Below are 19,806 nucleotides of genomic sequence, written 5' to 3'. Positions count from 1 at the left end.
CTCCCATCAGACAGGACTTTCCTGCCAATTTTCAAATGAGTCAGTTTCTGCATGTGGAGGATCCCTACCAATGACTTCACCCCTCTCTACGCTTCTTTTGGGAGTAGCCGTGTCTCTCAGGAGAAGGGTATTTGTGGACTGTACTGTTTCATGAGAAATTTCTTCTACATGAAGTTCAACTCCTGACCTTTAAAATCTGGAGACACAACTAGTAATTCCTCTGATTGATCTTACCATCCCCATTTCCCACTTTGGAGCTCTGATAGTCATTTCTGGCTTTCAGGTACACTGCGTGTGGGCATCACTCAGCACTGTAGGTCGTACTTCCATATAGTGTTGCATAAGTTCCCAGGGAAGACAAGGCCATTAAGGATATGATTAGGTCATCCCTGGGTTGACTTCAGTTCTGTAAAAGTAAGTTCCAGTTCAGTCAATTTCATTTTGAATTATATCAGAAAACCAGTAGGAACATAATGGCTTGAATGCAGTTCTACCCATATCACTCCCAGAAATACACCAAAACCTGAAGCCATCACGTCTTTTCACTTTTGTATTTATGGTGTTTTCTCTCATATTCGTATTTTAGAAAATTGAGATCATGATATTTTGTAACCTACGTTGGTTGTTTAGTGGTTTAAAAAAAGCCTTTCTTTTTTTTTTTTTTTTTTTTACTATTTTTGTTATTTATATTACTTTTGAAAGTCTTATTTACATGTAGGGATTCTCTCTTAAATATTAAAGTGGTTTGGTGTGTGGGCTAAAATTTTTTATAGTTTATTTACTTTTTATATCTGTTTATAATGCTATCATGATTTTGAAATACAAATGTTTTCATTTTTATGAAGTAAACCTGTTATTCTTTTTCTTGCTTTTATGCAAATTGGTCTTCTCTTAAGATCCATGACCTCTAAAATAAATTCAGCGTTCCCCATATTTTTTCATATTGTTTATGGTTTCATTTTTTATTTAATGAATTTTATTGTTTATGATTTTGTTCATCACTTAGAATGTACAAAGCACTGTGGTAAGGCCTGAATATTGTAAAAATGAGTAGAGGTGATTTATGTCCTAAAGGAACCTACCAAAATAGGAAGGATAAAACTTGCAAATCACCATCATAGCGGTCAATAATTAGTAAGTGCCCTTTGTGAAACAGGGGTTGTTCACAGGAGAAAGAGGTCATTTCCAGACAGGGGTATCTCATAAGGTTTCATGTAGGAGGTGACATTTGGGGTAGGTCTTTAAGGATTTTAGCCAGTAGAAATTGGGAAAGAGATGCTGAGAGGGTTAGAGAGGAAGAGGTAATCTGGTCAGGTTTGGGAAGTAGTTAATAGTCAAATGAAAACAATAAACATTCATTGAGTACTTCGTCTTTACCAGGTGCTTTAGAATCATCATCTTGTAACCTCACAGCAGGCTTCTGAGGTTCGTACTATAATTATTTCTACTTCTTTAGGTACAGAATCTCAGATGGGTAAAGTAAATTGTCTAAGATAACTCAGCTGACGGAACCAAGATTTCAACATCTATGATACTCGAAAGCCTGAGCTCTTAACTAAGTAAAAATTAAACAGCTATTTTGGAGCAGATTTGAATGTAATCATAATGGCCTTTCAGACTGAGGGTATCATACCCTTAAAGACAGTGTGTTCACAAAAAGTGACGGGATTGTGACTTACGTTCTGTTGCTTCTTTAAAAAAAAAAAGAGAGAGGGAAAGAAAGAAATGAGTATCTGGAATATGCTAGCTTTGAGTGTGATTCTCTGTCATCACATGGCTGAAATTAGACTCTGCCTTTCCTCTGGAGAAAACATTACCTCCTCCAATAAAGGAAACTTTGCCTATTTATTTTATTAAGGGATCTGTAGGAAATGGATCCTTCACTTAGAGTGTGTAGAATTTTATGCTGCTTTGCTACAGATGTGATGTTTCCTGAATTTTGCACTAAGAAGAATTTAATTCCTTTATGTTTTTTTTAGAATGAGGTGTGTGCATTTCAACATAAGCAGCCTGATAGCGACCATATTTGATATCTTCTCATTTTAGGAGAGAAGTAGGGTGCAGACCAGGAATAGTATATTCATCCTAGAAGATGAATATACTCTGAACACACTCTGCTAGAAGATGTTCTTAACTAAGAGAGAGAAAGGAACAGTGTACGTTCCTTTAGGAAATGTAAATTTTAAAAACATAAGAGAACCCATAGTATAGAAGAGATATGGGGAACATAGAATTAAGAAATCTATTGCTAATGATAGATTTTCCTTCAATAGTCCTTTGAAACCGTTCTGTTCTAAATCTCTTACTTGTTTCAGGTCTTCTCACATTTACCTGATTACTTCCGACTTCACTGAAAAAAATTCAAAGCTACCTTACAATCCTCCTTCCTTAGATTGTCTCCATATCTTTCTCATTGTGTCCCATAGGTCAGCTCCCCTCCCATCTCAGACTTCTGTTTCTCTCCCCACCCTCACTTCTCAGGTTGCTGCTAGGACTCTTGGCTTTGGCATTCCCTTGGTCTCTCTGTGTCACATAATTGCCTGTCCTCGGGGAGGCGGGGGAGGGAACTAAATGAGTAAGATCTTATGACTGTCTTTGTACCTTTAATGACTCCAGCACTTTTCCTTCCATTTTGTTCACAGATTATGGTGGTGGTCTCCCTTTCTTCCACTCCCTCAAAGCTAAAAGCAGCAACCACCTTTTTTTTATCTTCCCCCTAGAACTTCTATCTCATTGCTCCTTCTTTTCATTGCCAAACTTTTCCAAATTGCCTACTTCTAATTCTTACTACTTGCTTTCTCCCAGTCCCTTACAGATGGGCTTCTGTCCTTAACCCTCTTCTGAAATTACTCTTTCAACTAATGACCTCCTGATTGTCAAAACCAGTGGCCTCTTTTCATCCTTAAACTACTTACCCATTCAGCCACATTTGACACCATCAGTTTACTGACTTTTGTTTTTATATTCTATCTTCTCTACCTTCTCTTCTTCCCTGACCCTCTAAATGTAGATGTTCTTCAAGGTGTTTTTTTTTACCTTAATGTCCTTCTCCTCTTGTTCTATATACTCCTTTGGATGATTATTTCCAATCACAGGACTGTCTTTATTTCTCACCTTTCCACCGATAATTCCAACCGTACATTTCAACATCTCTAGTCCAGGCCTTTCTTCTACGTTCTAGCTCTCTCTTTCAACTTGCCTGTGAGAGATTTTCTCATGAGTATCTTAGCAAGTCAAACTCAGTATATCTAAAACTGAAACTTGAATTCTCCTTTCCTCTCTTCCTTTATAACTCCCTCTTCTCCTCCCATCAGCCCTTCTGCCAGCCCCACGCAAACACAAGACAGACAAATAAACAAAAAAGACTTGGTCTTCTTCTCTTGTCCCATAATGGATGGTCAATGGCACTACTGTCTTTTCATTAACTAGGGCTAGAATTAACAGAATCATTCATTTATTCATTAAACATATACCTTCTGAGTGTCTGCTGTATCCCAGGTATTGTCTGCAGTCGTGGAATACGTGCAAAGATTCCTGCTCTCAAGGAGAGACAGAATATACAACCAGCATAACAAATCAATTGCATAGTATAATAAAGACAAGTGCTGTGGGACAGGAAAGAGCAGAGTAATGGGGATCAGGATTTTCCAGGGTTATGAGTAAGGGCTTGCAAGGTCAAGATAGGCCTCATTGACAAGGTGACATTTAATCAGTTTTGATGGAGGTAAAGGAGTTGGCTGTGCAGATGTCTGGGGCAAGAGTATCCCAGGAAGAGGTTCAGACAGTATAAAGGCCCTAACGTGAGAGCAGGCCTGGTACTCAAGGAATAGCAAGGGAAGCATGCCAGTGTGGCAAGAGCAGAGTGAGCAAGGGAGAGAAAAATAGGAGATTAGGTCAAAAGGGCACTGGGAGGCTACTATAGGGACGTGGCCTTAATGCTGAGTGAAATCGGGAGCCGGAGCAGGATTTTATGCTGAAGAGTGACATGCTCCGATTTACATGTTAAAAGGATTCTGTTGTCTGATGTGTTAAGAATAGATGCTAAGCAGCAATAGTAGAAGCAGGGGTACCAGTTAGTAATCGGCTGAAAGGTGACGATAACAGACTCAGATGATAGCAGAAGAATTAGGGAGAAGTGGTCAGATTCTGGGTGCATTGTAAAAGTAGAGCCAATGGGATTTGCTGACAGATTGGATGAAAGGTATGAAAGACTAACTGGATATGAATGGCAAAAAATAGTACAAATACCAGAGACACTGGAGGATAAAGTGGAAACTCATTGTAATGGAGGAGCATGGTGAAGAGAAAAGTTAAAGAATTAGACTTTGATCACTCCCCTGGTGATCTCTTGTAGCTCTCATGGCTTTAAGAACTTGCATAATCACAGGACTCTAAATTTATACCCTCATCCCAATCCAAACTCCAGACTCATGCATCAACTGCCTATATGACACCTCAAACTTAACATGCCTTAAACTGCCCTCCAGGGCTTTCCCCCAAATCTTTCTCCAGCTATGGCTTTCCTCATCTCAGATGATGCAATTCATTCTTGCCGTTTCTCAGCCTTGAGGTCATCCTTGACCTGATAAGATACCCCTTGTCTGGAAATGACCTCTTTCTCCTATAAAGAACCTCTGTGCTTCACAAAGGGCACTAACCTCTGTTATGGTTATTTACAAGTCTTATCCTCCCTATTTACAAGGCTCCTTCAGGACATAAATCACTTCCATTCATTTTTAGATTCTTTAGGCCCTACCACAGTGTTTTTCACATTCTAAGTGATGAATAAAGTTATCAACAAAATACGTTAAGTAAAAAATGAAACCATAAACAATATGGAAAAAAACATGGGGATCATTGAATTGATCTTAGAGATCGTGATTTTAAGAGACAACCAATCTTACACAAAAGCAAGAGAAGAATCATAGGTTTTAAAATTTTTTAATTAAAAAGCTTGTTTTGCTGTGGGCCTCAGTACTCCACTTTACCTCTACTTATTCATAATAGACTTGGATGGTCAAAAAAAGTATGACACAGTAGAATACTAGGGTTAAGGTAAAGCTGTGAGCCTCTCCAATTATCCTTGTCCCTGCAAAATAAATAATGCATCTGAAGATTTTATACCAGATTTATTAGGTTAGTGTCAACTAAATTTAAGGTTACTTATCATTGTAGGCCATCAGCTCCAGGAGGGCAGGGGTCTTACAAATCTGGTGGTAAACTCTATCCCCAGCACCGAACACAGACTGATACGGCAATATTTGTTTAACAAAAGAATACGTGATAGAAATAGAAAATGAAAAGATGACTACATAGAAGAACACTGAGGAAAAGGAACTGCTCAGGAATTGACAATTTTAATTGTCATTGAGTAAAATAAAATATCCAGCTTTCCTTGAACCCAGACATTTTTCTGTCGTCTGAACTGGCAGAGGTCATTGCAGTTGTGTAAGCAAAACGATTGCTAGACCTTCTAGGTCGTCCTTTCTGCCATTGTCTGTCCCACATACTGAGTGAGGACTTCTTTCAGAATCCTTTACAGTTGGAGGGATTTCGGCACCTCCCCACGTTGAATCCCCTGCCTCCACAGAGCGCTGTGTCCGGAGCCCAGGCCTTCCTCGGTTTTATAGACCAGGAATCAGACAGATTATGAAAGAGGATTATTTAACCATTTGCTGTCATCATCTATTAATAGAAATGATCTTCCTATGTTTGAGTGATTTAATCGTGCTGGGTATTATGAGCCACGAGTAAAATTGCTGCTATGTTATGAGTAGAATGAAGCCCAGAAACAGCCTATTTAGAGCTTACCACTCCCCCGTGCCTCCTGTTTTTGTCCTACCGTTTTGGTTGATCCAGAGAGCCAAAGGCAAGTATCCGATTTCCCCTTTTCCTTGAATAAGGTTCAGGAGGTAGTGCTTTGTGCTGCAGATTATGGCGATTTGTACATGTCACAGTGAGACCTGGCGCTCTCCCAAAGAATCTGCTGCATTAAGAATTTGATTCACTCCAGATAGTTAAGCTTGAAAGTGGTTATGTTCTTGATTCAACTTGAAAAATGCCAGGAAATTTAATGTCAAGACTGTCACTCAGCACTCATTTTGATAAAGCATTAGCTAGTATTTAATTGTTATTTCCATGTTGGCCATTAGGGAGAAATTTTAAAAGACTAGTTTCCAGAAGTGGTTAGCAGCCTTGGTAGCAGGAATATGAGTTGCAGCTCTATTCTAAGGGACTTTGGTAAACGTGTATCAAGGAATGATTTGTATCAATATCTGCACTATAATATTAGTATTTATTACTGATGATGTACCTATTTCTGACCCTTACAAACAATCTTGAGTATATTTTCAGAGAGTAAACAACGATCAACATAAAATACAGGTCTGGGACAGTAGTAATCACATAACCTGACAAAAGACTTACTTGGGGAGGGGGGAATCTCCTGTACAAAAGCCAAACAACGTTTCTTCTTAATTCACAAAAAACTTGTGTAAGGTTTTTAAGACCAAAAGTTGGTCAAAGGGTACAACTTCCAGTTGTAAGATGAATAAATTCTGAGGATATAATGTCCAGTGCGGTGATTATAGCTAATAATACTCTGTTACATACTTGAAAGTTAATAAGTGAGTGGATCTTAAATGTCCTCACCACAGAAAAAGAAATAGTAGTATGTGACCTGGTGGAAGTGTTAGCTAATGCTGTGGTGATAATCGTTTTGCAATTATATAAGTGTATCAAATCAACATATTTGTACAGCTTAAAATTACATATGTCAATTATAGCTCAATAAGGCTGGAGGGAAACCCCACAAAAACCAGAATTAACCCAACAGATACACAAGGATTCTGTGATGACATAAATGGATCCCAGCCAGTGCTCCTGGGCCAAAAGCAGTTGGGGGGGGGGGGGTGGGCTGTGTGGATTGGGGAGGCTCTTTAGAGATCTTCCTGTTCTCTGCCACGGAGCTGAAATAAGTCAAGCCAGACACTGACTGGTGACCCTACTGAAGACCTTTAATGAGCGAGCACATCTCTGTCTGATTTTCCCATTCCTCTTCCAGGATTTAGCATCTCTGAACTCTTCTTTTAGAATTGCTTTCAGAGGTTTTATCACATTGTTCCCAGCGTTAGCTTTCTGCCCAGCAAGGAAAGAAATCTTGTACCTAAAAAGCAGCTGTATTGCACGGAGTTTAAGTTGTTTTTGTTTCGAAACAAAACAGCAGTAGTAGAACAATGGCAGATATAATAATCACAGTTTCGACTGAGAGCAACCCAGAAGGCCCATGGCGTGTGGTGATCTGTAATTTCTCGGAGAGCTATGGCACTTAGCCGACTGAGTATGCTGAGCACACCTCTCCGCATCTAAAATTCACTGCAGCTTTATTCCGCATTTGCATGCCAACTAACTCTTCAATGATAAAAACAGGCTTCTTTGTGGGAAACTTGCCTGAAAAGAAATCCATCTACAAATGCTGTAAAGTAAGTGAAGATTAGGTAAACAGACCTAAGAAATTATTTGCAAATTCGAAAGATCTTAAGTTTTTCTGGACTTGCCTTGCAAGAGTTGGCAGCATTTGGACATGAAAATTAAGGTAGAATCGTTGCTGGCTTTTGATAAGTGATGTCATAGGATGTGTATCAGTTGTTACCCACGTTAACTGCTATGGAAGCTACGATTAGACAATATTAAATTGCCTTTTCATGAAGAGACATAGCATCATAAAGGACGCCAAACCTGAAATGTATAAAGATGATAAATGGGGAGATTACTAAAAGGGATTTTTTTTCTTGTTAGTAGTTAAAACCCAAACATCTTACTGTAATTCCCGGGAAGTAACATTCATCATATTTTCAAAAGTGCCTTCACAAAAGAGAAAAATGATGAAAGAGAATCTACCCACTTGAGAGTCTGTGGGGTTCTTAGGAATTGATTGTCGTATTGAATGTCTCACACACCATTCCAACACACACCCCACCTGAAGTTTCAGGCAAGGCTGGTGGAAGAAACTAGGAACTTGAAGAATCTGAGGCAGTACCTAACTTTCCCCTAACTCACTCTGGGGGGAGTTTAGTGCCCTTTGTGGGAAACTTGCCTGGGTTCATTTACATAATGCCTGTTTGATCCTGGGAAAGTTAAATAACCTCCCTGTACCTCAGTTTCCTTGTCTGGATGATGATGGTGATATGATAGCGATAGCACATGTCTCATGGGATTACATGAATTAATATATAGAGAGAATTCTGAGCACCTGGGACAATAAGCTGTTGTTATTGCTATAATTATTATTGCTGTTATTTTTGTTGTGATCAATTGATTGAGAATGGGGCTGTCAAGCTGAACCGTACATAAAGGGGGATGGGTGGCTTACAACTGTTAGTCTCCCAGGAAGAAGTATTTTTACCATGAGATCTGGATATAATTTGGGCCATTTAACATTGTTAATTAACATTAACATCTTGGGCCTGGAGCAAACGGTTTCTTTTCTATTTATCTGGAGCAGCGTATGGAGGAGGAGTGAGCGGGGATGGTAAGCCAGCGCAGAGTTGTGCTGGCTCCCGTCTTTTCCATCTCCCAGGTGTTTGCCCTTCTCTGCTTCAGGCTTAGATCACACAGTCTGGAGCCGGAAACTCCATAGGGTATCGATTTAGTCTCCTGTTATCTCCCTCCTGCCTCCCTCCCTCCTTCCTGTCCCCAGTCTAGCTATGGATTTTAATCTTAGCCTGTCTTCTGACTATCTGTGTGACTATAAGCAAATTACTGTGACCCCAGCTGCCCACTCTTTAAACGTAATAAAAATGGCTCTGCCCGTTCAGAGAACAACCAGGGGATTTATAGAAATGCAGATGTTAAGTATTTTGCAATTTCCAGAAAGGAGGATTTCTTGACAGGATGGAACCCATAGTGAAAAGGCTGTTTCCCAAGGAAGAAAGTCCTTTACCCTAATCCAGGGGTTTTATCCCCAGTAGTGCTGGAGCAGTTTCACTTCAGCTCCGCTGTCACTAGCCTGTATGTTTTTGAATACTGCTTTTTTTACTTGTCCTTCTCTTTCAAACATTCACAGGCACTAACCCACGTTATGGCTTTACAACCAGTAAATTAAATTATATAAATTCTAAACAGTGTTTTTGAGCTGTAGAGTCTGCAGCCTTTGAAACCACTAACTTAATTTTGTGCAACTCTTATTCAGTAACTCAAACAGAGCCAAACTTTTTCCTTTTGAATTTGGTTTTAAAAATAATAAATTGCTCCCAGGCAGTGGTCCCGAGTGCCAAATTTTATCTGGGATCTAAATCTTTTGTCTGCATTGAAAATCCCCCAAAGTAAAGGGGTAAAGAGTGCTAATGAAGATGTGATACGTGACAGTTCTTACCTTAGCTACAACCTTGTGGTCTCTGCTGTGTAATTTTGGGCAGGTCACTTAATCTAAGTTTTGATTCCCTTATCTGCAAATCTATAGCCACAATAAATTTTTGAGAGAATGAAATGAAATCATCTTTATTGAGCACTTTTAAGGTAACTATTTACCTGCATGTAAAATCCTACCTCTAAAAACCAAATGTTAAGTGGCAGATTATTTATTCCAATATACTGTCATTACTTAAAATTAGACTGTAAGCTCATTCAGGGCACAAGCTGTTATCAGACCTTTCAGTTGGCTTCACATTTTGTCTCATTACTTTGAAGAACCTTGATTTTAGCAAATCTTTATCATTTGAGGGTGTGAGAGAGAGAGAGAGTGTGTGTGTGTGTGTGTGTGTGTGTGTGAGAGAGAGTTTAAACAGTCAGACTCAATGGGAAGAGGACGATCAAGCTGAGTAATATTGGGTTATTGGGGAGGGAGGTTCTTTTTATGGGGTTTGATTTTTAAAATGTAAGACAACTGATTTTCTTTTGCTGCTCATACATTTATTTCTGAGCAGTTCCTAAAACAGAGTTTTAGAAATCTTTAGAGCAATCACAGTGTTTCGGTACATAATGCCTTCCCATTTTTATATACTCATACTCATTTGGATATATATATACACACACACATACATTTGTGTTTTTGTAATTATAATCACTCAGTATATCATACCTAGCAAGTGGTTCTGAAATAGGATAAGGTACATAAAAACCAATGCTATTTCTTCTTTGTGACATTGCTTATTATTTCATCGGTCTTAGATATTTTGTTTGATGTAACTATATAACCAATGTCTTCAACTATTTTCTAAAGAGAAAGTCATCCTAAATCTTTTAGAAGGTGTCTGTGTAAGCACATTTTAACTGGCCGTTTTTTATAAAGTTAATTCCCTGTACTAAATTGCCAAAGTAAAACAGCTTTCTAAGGATGTGTTCTCCTACATACAATTAATATGACATGCATCACATATCCAGTTTCTATGCACATGTAACAGACCTTTCAAAAAGAAGGAAACAGTAAGTTCTTCAGAAGTTAGAAACAGGTGACAGTCTGATATGTATATGCTAAGTCTTTTGGAAGACAAACTGCATCCCTTATTCTGTGGCAGCTTACCCTTTTCAGTTCTTGTTATTTTCTGCTACTCATAGATGCGGGAGTGTGCTTAAACCAGGAGATGCCTCCCAAGACTCCAAATGGTCCCAAGCCAATGATAATAAAAATACTAGCGCTGCCGCCCAGATAGCTGCATACCATTTAAAACTATACTCTCAGATCAAAATCTGTAAGGGCTTTCAAAACAACCCTGCTGCCCTTTCTGAAAGGGTTACCTGTTTGAAAAGTTTATCTGTGGTCTGTAAGTTTTCAATAGCCAGTCAGCTATAAGTTCTCATGAAAAATTACTTGCTGTAACTTTCCGTGGTTGATTATATGCTAAGAAAAGCCATTTAAATAATATCTTCACTTACCTACTAGCTTCTCCAGTCCAGTAGGTGGTTCTGTGAACCTCTCCATGAATGCACTCTACTTGAATTTACCATTACTCGTGGATTTTGTACCAACAAAGGTTTTTAATGATCTGGCCCAGTTCAGTGTCTTCAATTTAACCAAGAGATTGTAAGTTTGAAAAGATTCTTTGATGGTGATTAAAGTGCAATTCACATTGCTGTCCCTTTGATTTGACTGCTGAAACAGCAGATGTGTAAAGCCAGTGTTCTTTCTTTAACTACCAGCTCACCTGTATAAATTCAGCTCCCCGTAGGTAGTGTAAAAGAAGTAGCAGGATTTTCTCCTTTGCCACGTTGGGATTTATAATCAGTCTTTAATATTAAGTGCAGCAGATTTAAAAATATCTGTAATATGTGTGGCTTTTAGTGTAACAAACTATTACTGAAATTTCACTTGTGTCCCACTGCTTAATCTACAATCACAGTTAAGGGCAGGTTTCTTAAGAGTACAAGCTCTCTTTTAAAATCATTGAATGTCTACCTATATTACAAATGATGACCTGCTTTATCTGTATCTTCTTATTTCTAAAATGACTGTGCTCTTGTAATTTAATGTTTCGTTTATTGATGTAATTACTTTAAAGCAGAGTAAAACTAATAGATAAAAATAAACAAGTACAGAAGTCTCTCTTAAAAGGATTGAGAGTGGATAGACAACGAGTAGTTCTTTGCCCTTGTAGCATGGTTCTTTTTGGAGTTATAAATCCTGTGTGTTTGGCCCACGCAAATGGGCATCCAGGCTAATACTAAGTCGGTTTTAAAGTGATACTGTTGCATCACCGTGGTTCTTCTGTGCTCTGTGGGGTATTATGTTGCTTTAATGTTATGAACTGAGTCCTGCGCTCCTAAGGTTTTGTGTTTTTTTCTCCATGCTGGAAATAATTACATAAAACTGAATGGCTATATCTGAAGTCTTAATGAATTTTGAGAATATTTTATTCTGCAGGAAAAATATCTTACAGACTTTTCTTATTCTTAAAGGGAAAAATGGTGCATTTGTATAGCAAGTTTCTGTTGAAAACATCAGCAATTTTGTTTGAAAAACAAGCATTATCTCTGCGAGTTCTGTATTTTAACTTGTGCAGTTGTGCGCTACCAGCCCATGATGTGCTTGTTTGTTTCATTCATGCTACTTTCTTCATTTAAGCAAGATGGGTGAAATCACATATTTAATAAAAACAGCAGCCCAGACAGCAGTCAGCAACCTGAAAAGGCCATTCATAGACAGTGGAGAAAATGAGACTGACTTTAATAACTCACTGACTTTTAAGAGAATTGTCTACTTAACTGCATTTACACAATAATTTCTTTGTGGGATTTATCAGTGTTAACTGTCTAATGTTTAAAACTAATCTGCCATCAAATCATGTTGGTTCAATGTTACCAAAACTGTTGTTTTATATAGCACTTTAATTTTTGATCTGCGGTTATAAACAGACACACACTGATGTGTGTGGCATGAAACTCCACTCAGTGAAAATAGCTGTGTGGCCTTGGCAAATTATTCAACCTCTCTGAACCTGTCTTCCTTTTCTGTATGAAATGATATCTACCTTTTGGGATTATTATCAGGATTAAATAAGAACATGTATCAAGCACTAGCGTCACGTCTGGCATAGACTTACCAACACGTGTTCACTTCCCATCTGTGTTCCAAGCTCCAGAAAGCACAATCCATTTCCTGCGGTGCTTTTAAGCCAGAAAGTACTTTGCATTGACTAAAATGAAACGTTGTTTTGGATATTGCTTATCACATTCATTTCTAGGATGAAAATTCAGAATATGTTGAATAATTTTTTTTTTTTTTTTTAGGATATTTAAAGAGCACACGTTTGAGTGGCTACTGAGCGTAAAACATTGTTTCCTATCATTGACAGTTGAGTATCTTTGAGTTCCAGTAAGGGAAAGGTCAATCTGAATGCCATTCCAAGTTCATTTTATACTCCTTCTCCCCTTTTGTTTGCTATTTTCTTTTTTTTCTACAACCCTGTTGTAACTTTTAAACAATTTGCACAATTAAAACACATTTGACTTTGTTCCATAGTCATTTAAAAATAGGCTTGATCAATATGAAGTATTAGCCAGGAGCAGAATTTGGTGCCTTTTTTTTTTTTTTATTGATTTCAGTTACCAGTGCCCTCAGGCTTAAGTGTGTGAGAATGAAAATGATATACGAAATATGCATCCAGGTTAGACAGACCAGTCTCCTTTTTACATCTGCAACCACTATAAACAGAATTCTTTATATGGAAATGACTTTGGTAGCAGTTACACACACACACACACACACACACACACACACACAACCTTAAGACTCCAAGTGGCCTCCTGAGCCAGTGTTTTTGTTATTGAGGCCAAGACTTATACAGTGCTTTGGGAAATTTCTGCCATTTAGTTGCTTTTATTAATTATAAATGCTATTTACAGCTCATGAATACACTTTTTTGGCATGATAACAGCTGATTGTAAGCCAAAGCCTTGGGGATTTGAAAGATGTGCTGCTAAACAGCCAGTTGCAGACCAATCAAGCCAACAGGCTAAATACTAGGGGAGCCTGCTCAGCATGGTGTATATTATTTAGAAAGTTGTGCAAGGAAGTTGGCTGTGGGCAGAGGTTGTCATGTGTCATCTGCCCTGTCAGTCAGAGCTTCAGCAGCTGTTGCCTGTCACCAGGGCACCAGTACGTGCTACTGCCCATCCATCAGCACGAAGAGATACTGGCTGCCTCTCTGGAGTGCTGGGAAAGCCATGGCCGTACAGACTTACAATGTGTGTCTCACTGGCCACCAGTTTGGGTGGAAGGGAGACCAAGCACCAACTCGGTGGTCTTTGATTAGACCGTTAACCAAAATATATTCTCAAGAGAATTATTTGGATTTTGGAAAATCTGTTTTTGACCAAAAATATGGCTATGGAAATGTAGGAGGATTGCACATTTGAACCCACATAGATGCCCCCATTCAATGAGAGATGAGAGAGCTTTCTCCACCAGATATCAGCTTATCATTGAAGAGGCCTTTTCGGGTTGAACACAACATTGCAGAAAAGACCGAAAATCACACACATTCCTTTTGTGATGATGCAGCAACCTGCCAAATGGGATACATCCCAATTCTGATCACAGACAGTTTCCTTCGTCCCTCCTTGTATTCTGGAGACATCCTTAGAGGAAAGGATTTAAGGACATTAGTATCACTGTCTGTTTACTGTGTTGACATTTTTAAAGTGCCATTAATCATAGGAAATGAAGCTTAATGATGTAGAAAAATACCCAGCCAAGAAATATCAAGAAAGTGAGCTCCAGCCCAATCAATATTCAGATGAATTTGAAGGGAAATGCATCTTAACCCTTTGTGTTTTTTCCAAATTAACTTATTATTGAACTGCAAAGCTAAGTCATTGAGAGTCAGCTGTGCAAGCCAGGGAAATGATAAACATAGCAAAGGGAGATGGAGACAGGCATATATTTTTTATTTTGTAAATATTACAGCTATATAATATATAAAATATATTAAGGTAGTATACATTTTAAGATTATGTAATTGCAGTCTTACTTGCTTCCATCACATCCATTTTGAAAGAAAGTTTTTGATGTTCCCTCCCATATTTTCTTTGTTGATGCTGAATATACTTAATGTACTTGATACAAAGTCCATGTGAGGCTTGACTGTTAATGGAATTTGAGAATCATTAGGGTGATAGTATGCTTACATAGAAAACACTGTCATCACAGGTACACAAAAGTAAAAAGCAATGATATGGCACATGAATAGAGTAATTCATGTCTCAAAAGCTGGAGATGCTTGTTGGATATTTTGCCTGTTAGCTCATTTAAATTCAAACATGTTTTCCTAACTGAAATTTTAGGAGACATTTGGTACATATAGGTATGCTTATTTAGAAAATACATATGACACTGAACTCTAATAAATGTTATACTGTAAAAGGTTTCTGGTACTGATTTTGAGTAGGAGCTTCATTGGAAAATAGTGCAAGAACCTAAATCCATCGCCTCCCTTTTTTTCCCAAGACGTATCATCTATTACAGCATGGGACACATAGTAGATTTTCAGTAAAGGCTGATAGATTGATTGACATATGGATCTGACATGAAGTAGTTTTAGGGTGACCTGTGTAAGGAAATTGAAAAGTAACTAATACTATTAAGTGTTGGGCTTTTTTTTCCCCCTGCAGGTTTTTATCATTCATTGGAGAAACACTGTGTGAGATTGGAAAGCCTGAAATGCAACAAAAAATAAATTTATTCCTTCAGAAGGAAGGAATAAAGAAAATTGCAGAAAGATTGCAAACAGCAGTACCCACCTTACAGATCATCATAGATGGTCTCAGCCAGCCCGAAAGCTTTGACTTTCGAACAGGTAAACAGTTGAACGTGAGTAACAGCACCTTTCAATTGCGTAGCTCCCATTATAGCCTATGGCTCTCACAGCAATCCTATGCCATAGGCACAGCACGTATTATTCTCCCATTGTAGATGTGAGAAAACTATAAAGCATGGTGACCTTCCTTCATAGTCATTGCAGTTAGTTCGTATCCAGAGCCAAAGCTAGAAGCCACGTTTCCAGGCTCCTCGTCCCATGCTTGCTCTCTGTTCCAGTAGACAAAATGTATCATGCATGTGCTGTGTACATGGAGGCACACATTTTTCTTACTTCTTTTGTAAGCTGTTTTTATCTCGTAGGAGCCAGAAGTCCAAGATAAAGCATTCAGTTGACAAACTAAAAAGTGAATCTTCTTCCTAACTTGCAGCCTTCCAAGTTCCTGGATTCTGTGTCAGTGAACACATTAAACAAATAAGATACTATCTCTCTATTGATTTGCTTTCTAATTAAAAGTGCTCTCAGCTTTCTTTCAGCCCAGGTAGATGGCGAGGGAAGTGTAACAGCCAGAGTTGTTGAGAGCAGTGACCCGGTGAGAAAGAATTAAGGTATCAAATGACCTGCTTGCCAAGAACAGTTGACTAGGAAGCCTGAGTTACATGAATCCGCATTGTGCTCATAACCAGTTTTATAACACCAGCTTGAGGGCTTGGCTCTTTTTCATTTTGGTTTAGGCTGTGTTGAGGTAATTCGACGTTCTTCTTTGTAAAGGTTTAAGGGAATTGAAAAATACACCCAGCAAGCACACTGTACTTTGCCCTCTACTTTTCTGTGAGTTCAAAATGATGTTTTAAGTTGGAGAAAAGTAAAATTAAACAGACAGTAAGACCTGTGCCAAAAATGTAGGCGTAGAAGCCTTTGGGGGGGTCCATCCAAAGTGGATGTTTCAGTGGACAAATCCATCTCCGTTTGAAGGCCTGGTCTTCTTGTAAGTGAAATCCAGGGGTGCTGTTTAGCAGGAATACTGAGTAGACTTGGTTCTCAATCAGGGTGGCATTTGAGGGTGGTTAGAAGGTTGGCACATACTCAAGCTGCAGGTATTGATACCTGGACTGGATTTTTATGTCCATCTTTGCTTTTCTGTCCTGACATTGATTGTTCCATATTACAGTTCCACCGTAGACTCAGGGCAAAGATCAACATTCAAATCTATGGTTCAGTTAAACAACCAACCTCTTAAGTAGAGGTCCTCACCTGGTGATGTTTCTAGTTGAGCAGAAACACAGGTGCGCCTGGTTCTGGACTGAGCTCACCACTCATGCAGTGTTTACCATCGTGAAAAGTCAAATCAGTCTCTTTAAACACTCTTTGCCCCAGTGTAAGTCACAATTTTCAAGATACTTGAGAACTTTCCGTTTTAATACTTAAAACATCCCCAGGGAGAAAGCAGACGGTCGAGCTTTTGAAGGGGCAGGCAGTGTTCTGGATGTTTTTGCATCACGGTATTTATGTTACATCTCTTTTATTCATTTTCTCAAAAGTATCTTTTCTTGATGCTTCATTCTTATACTCGTCCTGTCTCATTTTCTGAGTGACATAATCAGTTCTATTTTATTAACACTCTGCTAGCTAGTTTCCATAATTGGGTTCATCAGAAGCGGCCTGGTGACAGGGGACTGAATATGTAGCCTTGGCCATCGAAGTGTTAAAGTTTGCCTGGTCCATGGAGGAGTTTCTGATTTCTCAGGGGCCCGTCCTGTCTTCAGGAACACATTAAGTATATCCTAACTCTGATTTTCCATGCAAAATTAAACTAAACAGCTGATCAGGAACCCTTGGGGAATCTGTACCAGCTGGGCCTCTGCAAGAAAAGGGAAAAATAGTTTTCAAGCATAAAAACAATGCCTATGGGGCTTCAGAGACCAGCCTACCTCTGACCCTGATCAACAACTTAACTTTCACTTTGCTTTGTCACAGTCATTGCTCAGTGTAATAGTACATCACAGTAGGTATCTTGCTTTTGGAATTCACTGCTTTGGCATCAGGTGAAATTCTACAGTCAGTTCCAGTATGAGCCTATTCCTTTTTTATGAAGAAAATGAGATTTGAGGTTTAAAGAAGACCTTTTTTTTGTCTCACAGGGAAAAAGTGAGTTTTTAAAAAAAAATGTTGATTTCAGTGTGGTTAGACTGAGGACGGGGAACAAAGAAGTGACCAGTTGTTGGTACAAATGTAAAGCATAGCTTCAACAAGTAATCAGGGTAAAGCTAACAGCTGTGGAGGAAAAGGAACTGGAATGAGTGGAGGGGAAAATGAGGTCTTAGTAAAAGGACATCCGAGCGAGCGTAGAATGTGTTCTTTGTTACTAGAATCAACATTCGGTAATCCTAGGCAAGGGGGCCAAGAAGAGCGTGGATAAATGGAATCCAGAGATAATCCAAAAGTCCCATTTAAACTGTTAGTTCTGACCTTCTCCCTCATAAAATCTTTGCTTTGTTTTGACTAGAGCCATAATGATTCCCTGGCATGCTTTATGCCCACCTTTTGGGGAACAGTGTTGATGAACAGAGACATGTACACTAGGGTGAGCAAGAAAAGAGGGCTGTAGGGAACTTGAGAACAGAGATCTACACGTCTTCACCTTTGCATCTCCAGCACCCAGCACAGTACCTGGCCAGGAGATAATAGGAGTTAATAAATGTTTGATGAATTGAATAACAGGGAAGAAGGAAGATTTAGTACTAGCTGATCTGGATTTCTGAGTCACAGATCATCAAGAATGCATAAATTTTGATTGGATCAATGTATTCAAAATGGATAGGAATTGATTTCTGAGCTCCAGATGTGTGGGGGAAAGTGAGAGAGGAGAATACTTGAATTTCGTCCACGTTTGACCAAACGTTAATGTACTTTCTACCACCTTGAAACAGTGTGAGAATTCAGGCAGTGGGGGAAATCTCCCAGTCTTCTGTCTCCAAGGGTCTTTCTTTCAGTGCTTGTGAGTTAGCTTTGTGTATTCGTTGAGCAAAGATAGCTTCTACCTTCTCATAAAAAAGAAACTAAGACTACTCTGGTCAGTCCTTACGTAGAGTGCTGATGTTCACATGTTAGCAAGACAGAGTTTGAGGAGAACAAAGGTAGGAGTCAATTGTCTTGACTTGTTTCTACTGTGCAAATGCTGTTTCTCCAACTAGGATTCACGTTCTCCGACGGCAGGCCTGTGTCGCCGACTCCTTTTGTGTCCCCCCCTCAATGCTTAATCCTGGCCTGGGCACATCATTGAGATGTAGTAAATCCTCCTTTAGGTCGTGTCTAGGAAGTACAGTACCTTATTCTTTACACTAACTGTCTTTTTTCCCCTTGTAGATTTTGATAAACCTGATTTCAAGAGAAGCATAGTCTGCTTGGAGGACCTGCAGGTTGGAACAGTTCTCACAGGCAGAGTCGAGAATGCCACTTTGTTTGGAATTTTTGTGGATATAGGCGTGGGCAAAGCAGGGCTGATTCCCATACGAAACGTAACCCAAGCCAAACTCTCTAAAACCAAGAAGAGAAGGAGCCTGCAGCTGGGCCCTGGGGAGAAAGTGGAAGTGCAAGTACTTAACATTGATGTTCCCCGGTCCAGGATCACACTGGACCTCATTCGGGTGTTGTAAGTGTCCCTCCGAAAGCCACGCACGTATTGTGTGGCCCCGCGTCTGCAGCTTGACACGAGTAAGTCCAATGTTTCTGAATTCTAGATAGCTGAGGAGAAACAATTCACTTACTATCAGAAGTATTTTCCAAACACTTTCCTAATTTTCCTTCTGAACAAATAGAAAACTAATGGTTTTATTTTTTTTTTCCCCTAAAGAAAACAACCAATAGGCACCCTTCTGTGGCTTTATGTAGTAATTATTTTGTGACCAAAATTTTATTTTTTTGGTAATTCTTCTGTGACTCCTTTTGCATTTTGTATAACAGATCACTTCACTCCACTTGCCAGCTTGCCTTGCCGGACTTGTTTGGAATCATCTTGATTTTAAGTGTACAATGTTTCTTGACACAGTAGGGCTGGCAGTGTTTAATGCTCCCCTTTTTTACAGACTTTTAAAGTCAGGCCTTTTGGATTAGGTTCGTGATTTTTCCCTTGCCAAGCAAACCAAAAAATACCAATAAACCAGATTCTGATGTGTTCGTAACCATCAAGTGAATGGCTTAAAACATTTCACGGAAGGATATATGTATCAGTCCCTTCAATAAAGTTTTGTGGCTAATAACGTTGTTTTTGTTATGTTGATTCAGCGAATGACCTGGGAGTCATTTTGATTAAAGAAGATGTGGCACACATTCATGCAAATTTCATATAAACCAGTGCCTTTGGGAAAGAGGGGAGCCTCTGGAAATTTGAAGAATGACTTTCTGTTTGATTTAGCATAGAAGGGTGTATTCTTTCTTAAGCATCAGAATTAAACTTCAAATTGGGATAGAAATATCTAAAGACTGAATGGACATCAGGTGTGAAAAGGCAAGAAAAACAAGTAGATACAGCAAGTGACTCTTAACTGTTTTTATT

General features: G+C 38.9%; 1 protein-coding gene across 2 annotated transcripts in view; it reads left to right on the top strand.

Annotated features, from left to right (window-relative positions):
* SRBD1 (S1 RNA binding domain 1) overlaps positions 1 to 19,510 on the top strand; it is a 177,188-nt gene extending 157,678 nt beyond the window's left edge. For both annotated transcript variants that reach the window (XM_019748647.2, XM_019748648.2), the window contains exons 20-21: positions 15,106 to 15,290; positions 18,618 to 19,510. In XM_019748647.2, coding sequence (XP_019604206.2) covers positions 15,106 to 15,290; positions 18,618 to 18,907 — 475 coding nt within the window. In that variant the 3' untranslated portion in view covers positions 18,908 to 19,510. The remainder of the gene's footprint in view (positions 1 to 15,105; positions 15,291 to 18,617) is intronic.
* Positions 19,511 to 19,806: the final 296 nt, after the last annotated feature.

Source organism: Rhinolophus sinicus, linkage group LG05 (assembly GCF_036562045.2).
Source record: "Rhinolophus sinicus isolate RSC01 linkage group LG05, ASM3656204v1, whole genome shotgun sequence".
In the NCBI taxonomy this organism is placed as follows: Eukaryota; Metazoa; Chordata; class Mammalia; order Chiroptera; family Rhinolophidae; genus Rhinolophus; species Rhinolophus sinicus.
This window is presented reverse-complemented; position numbering and strand designations above follow the sequence as displayed.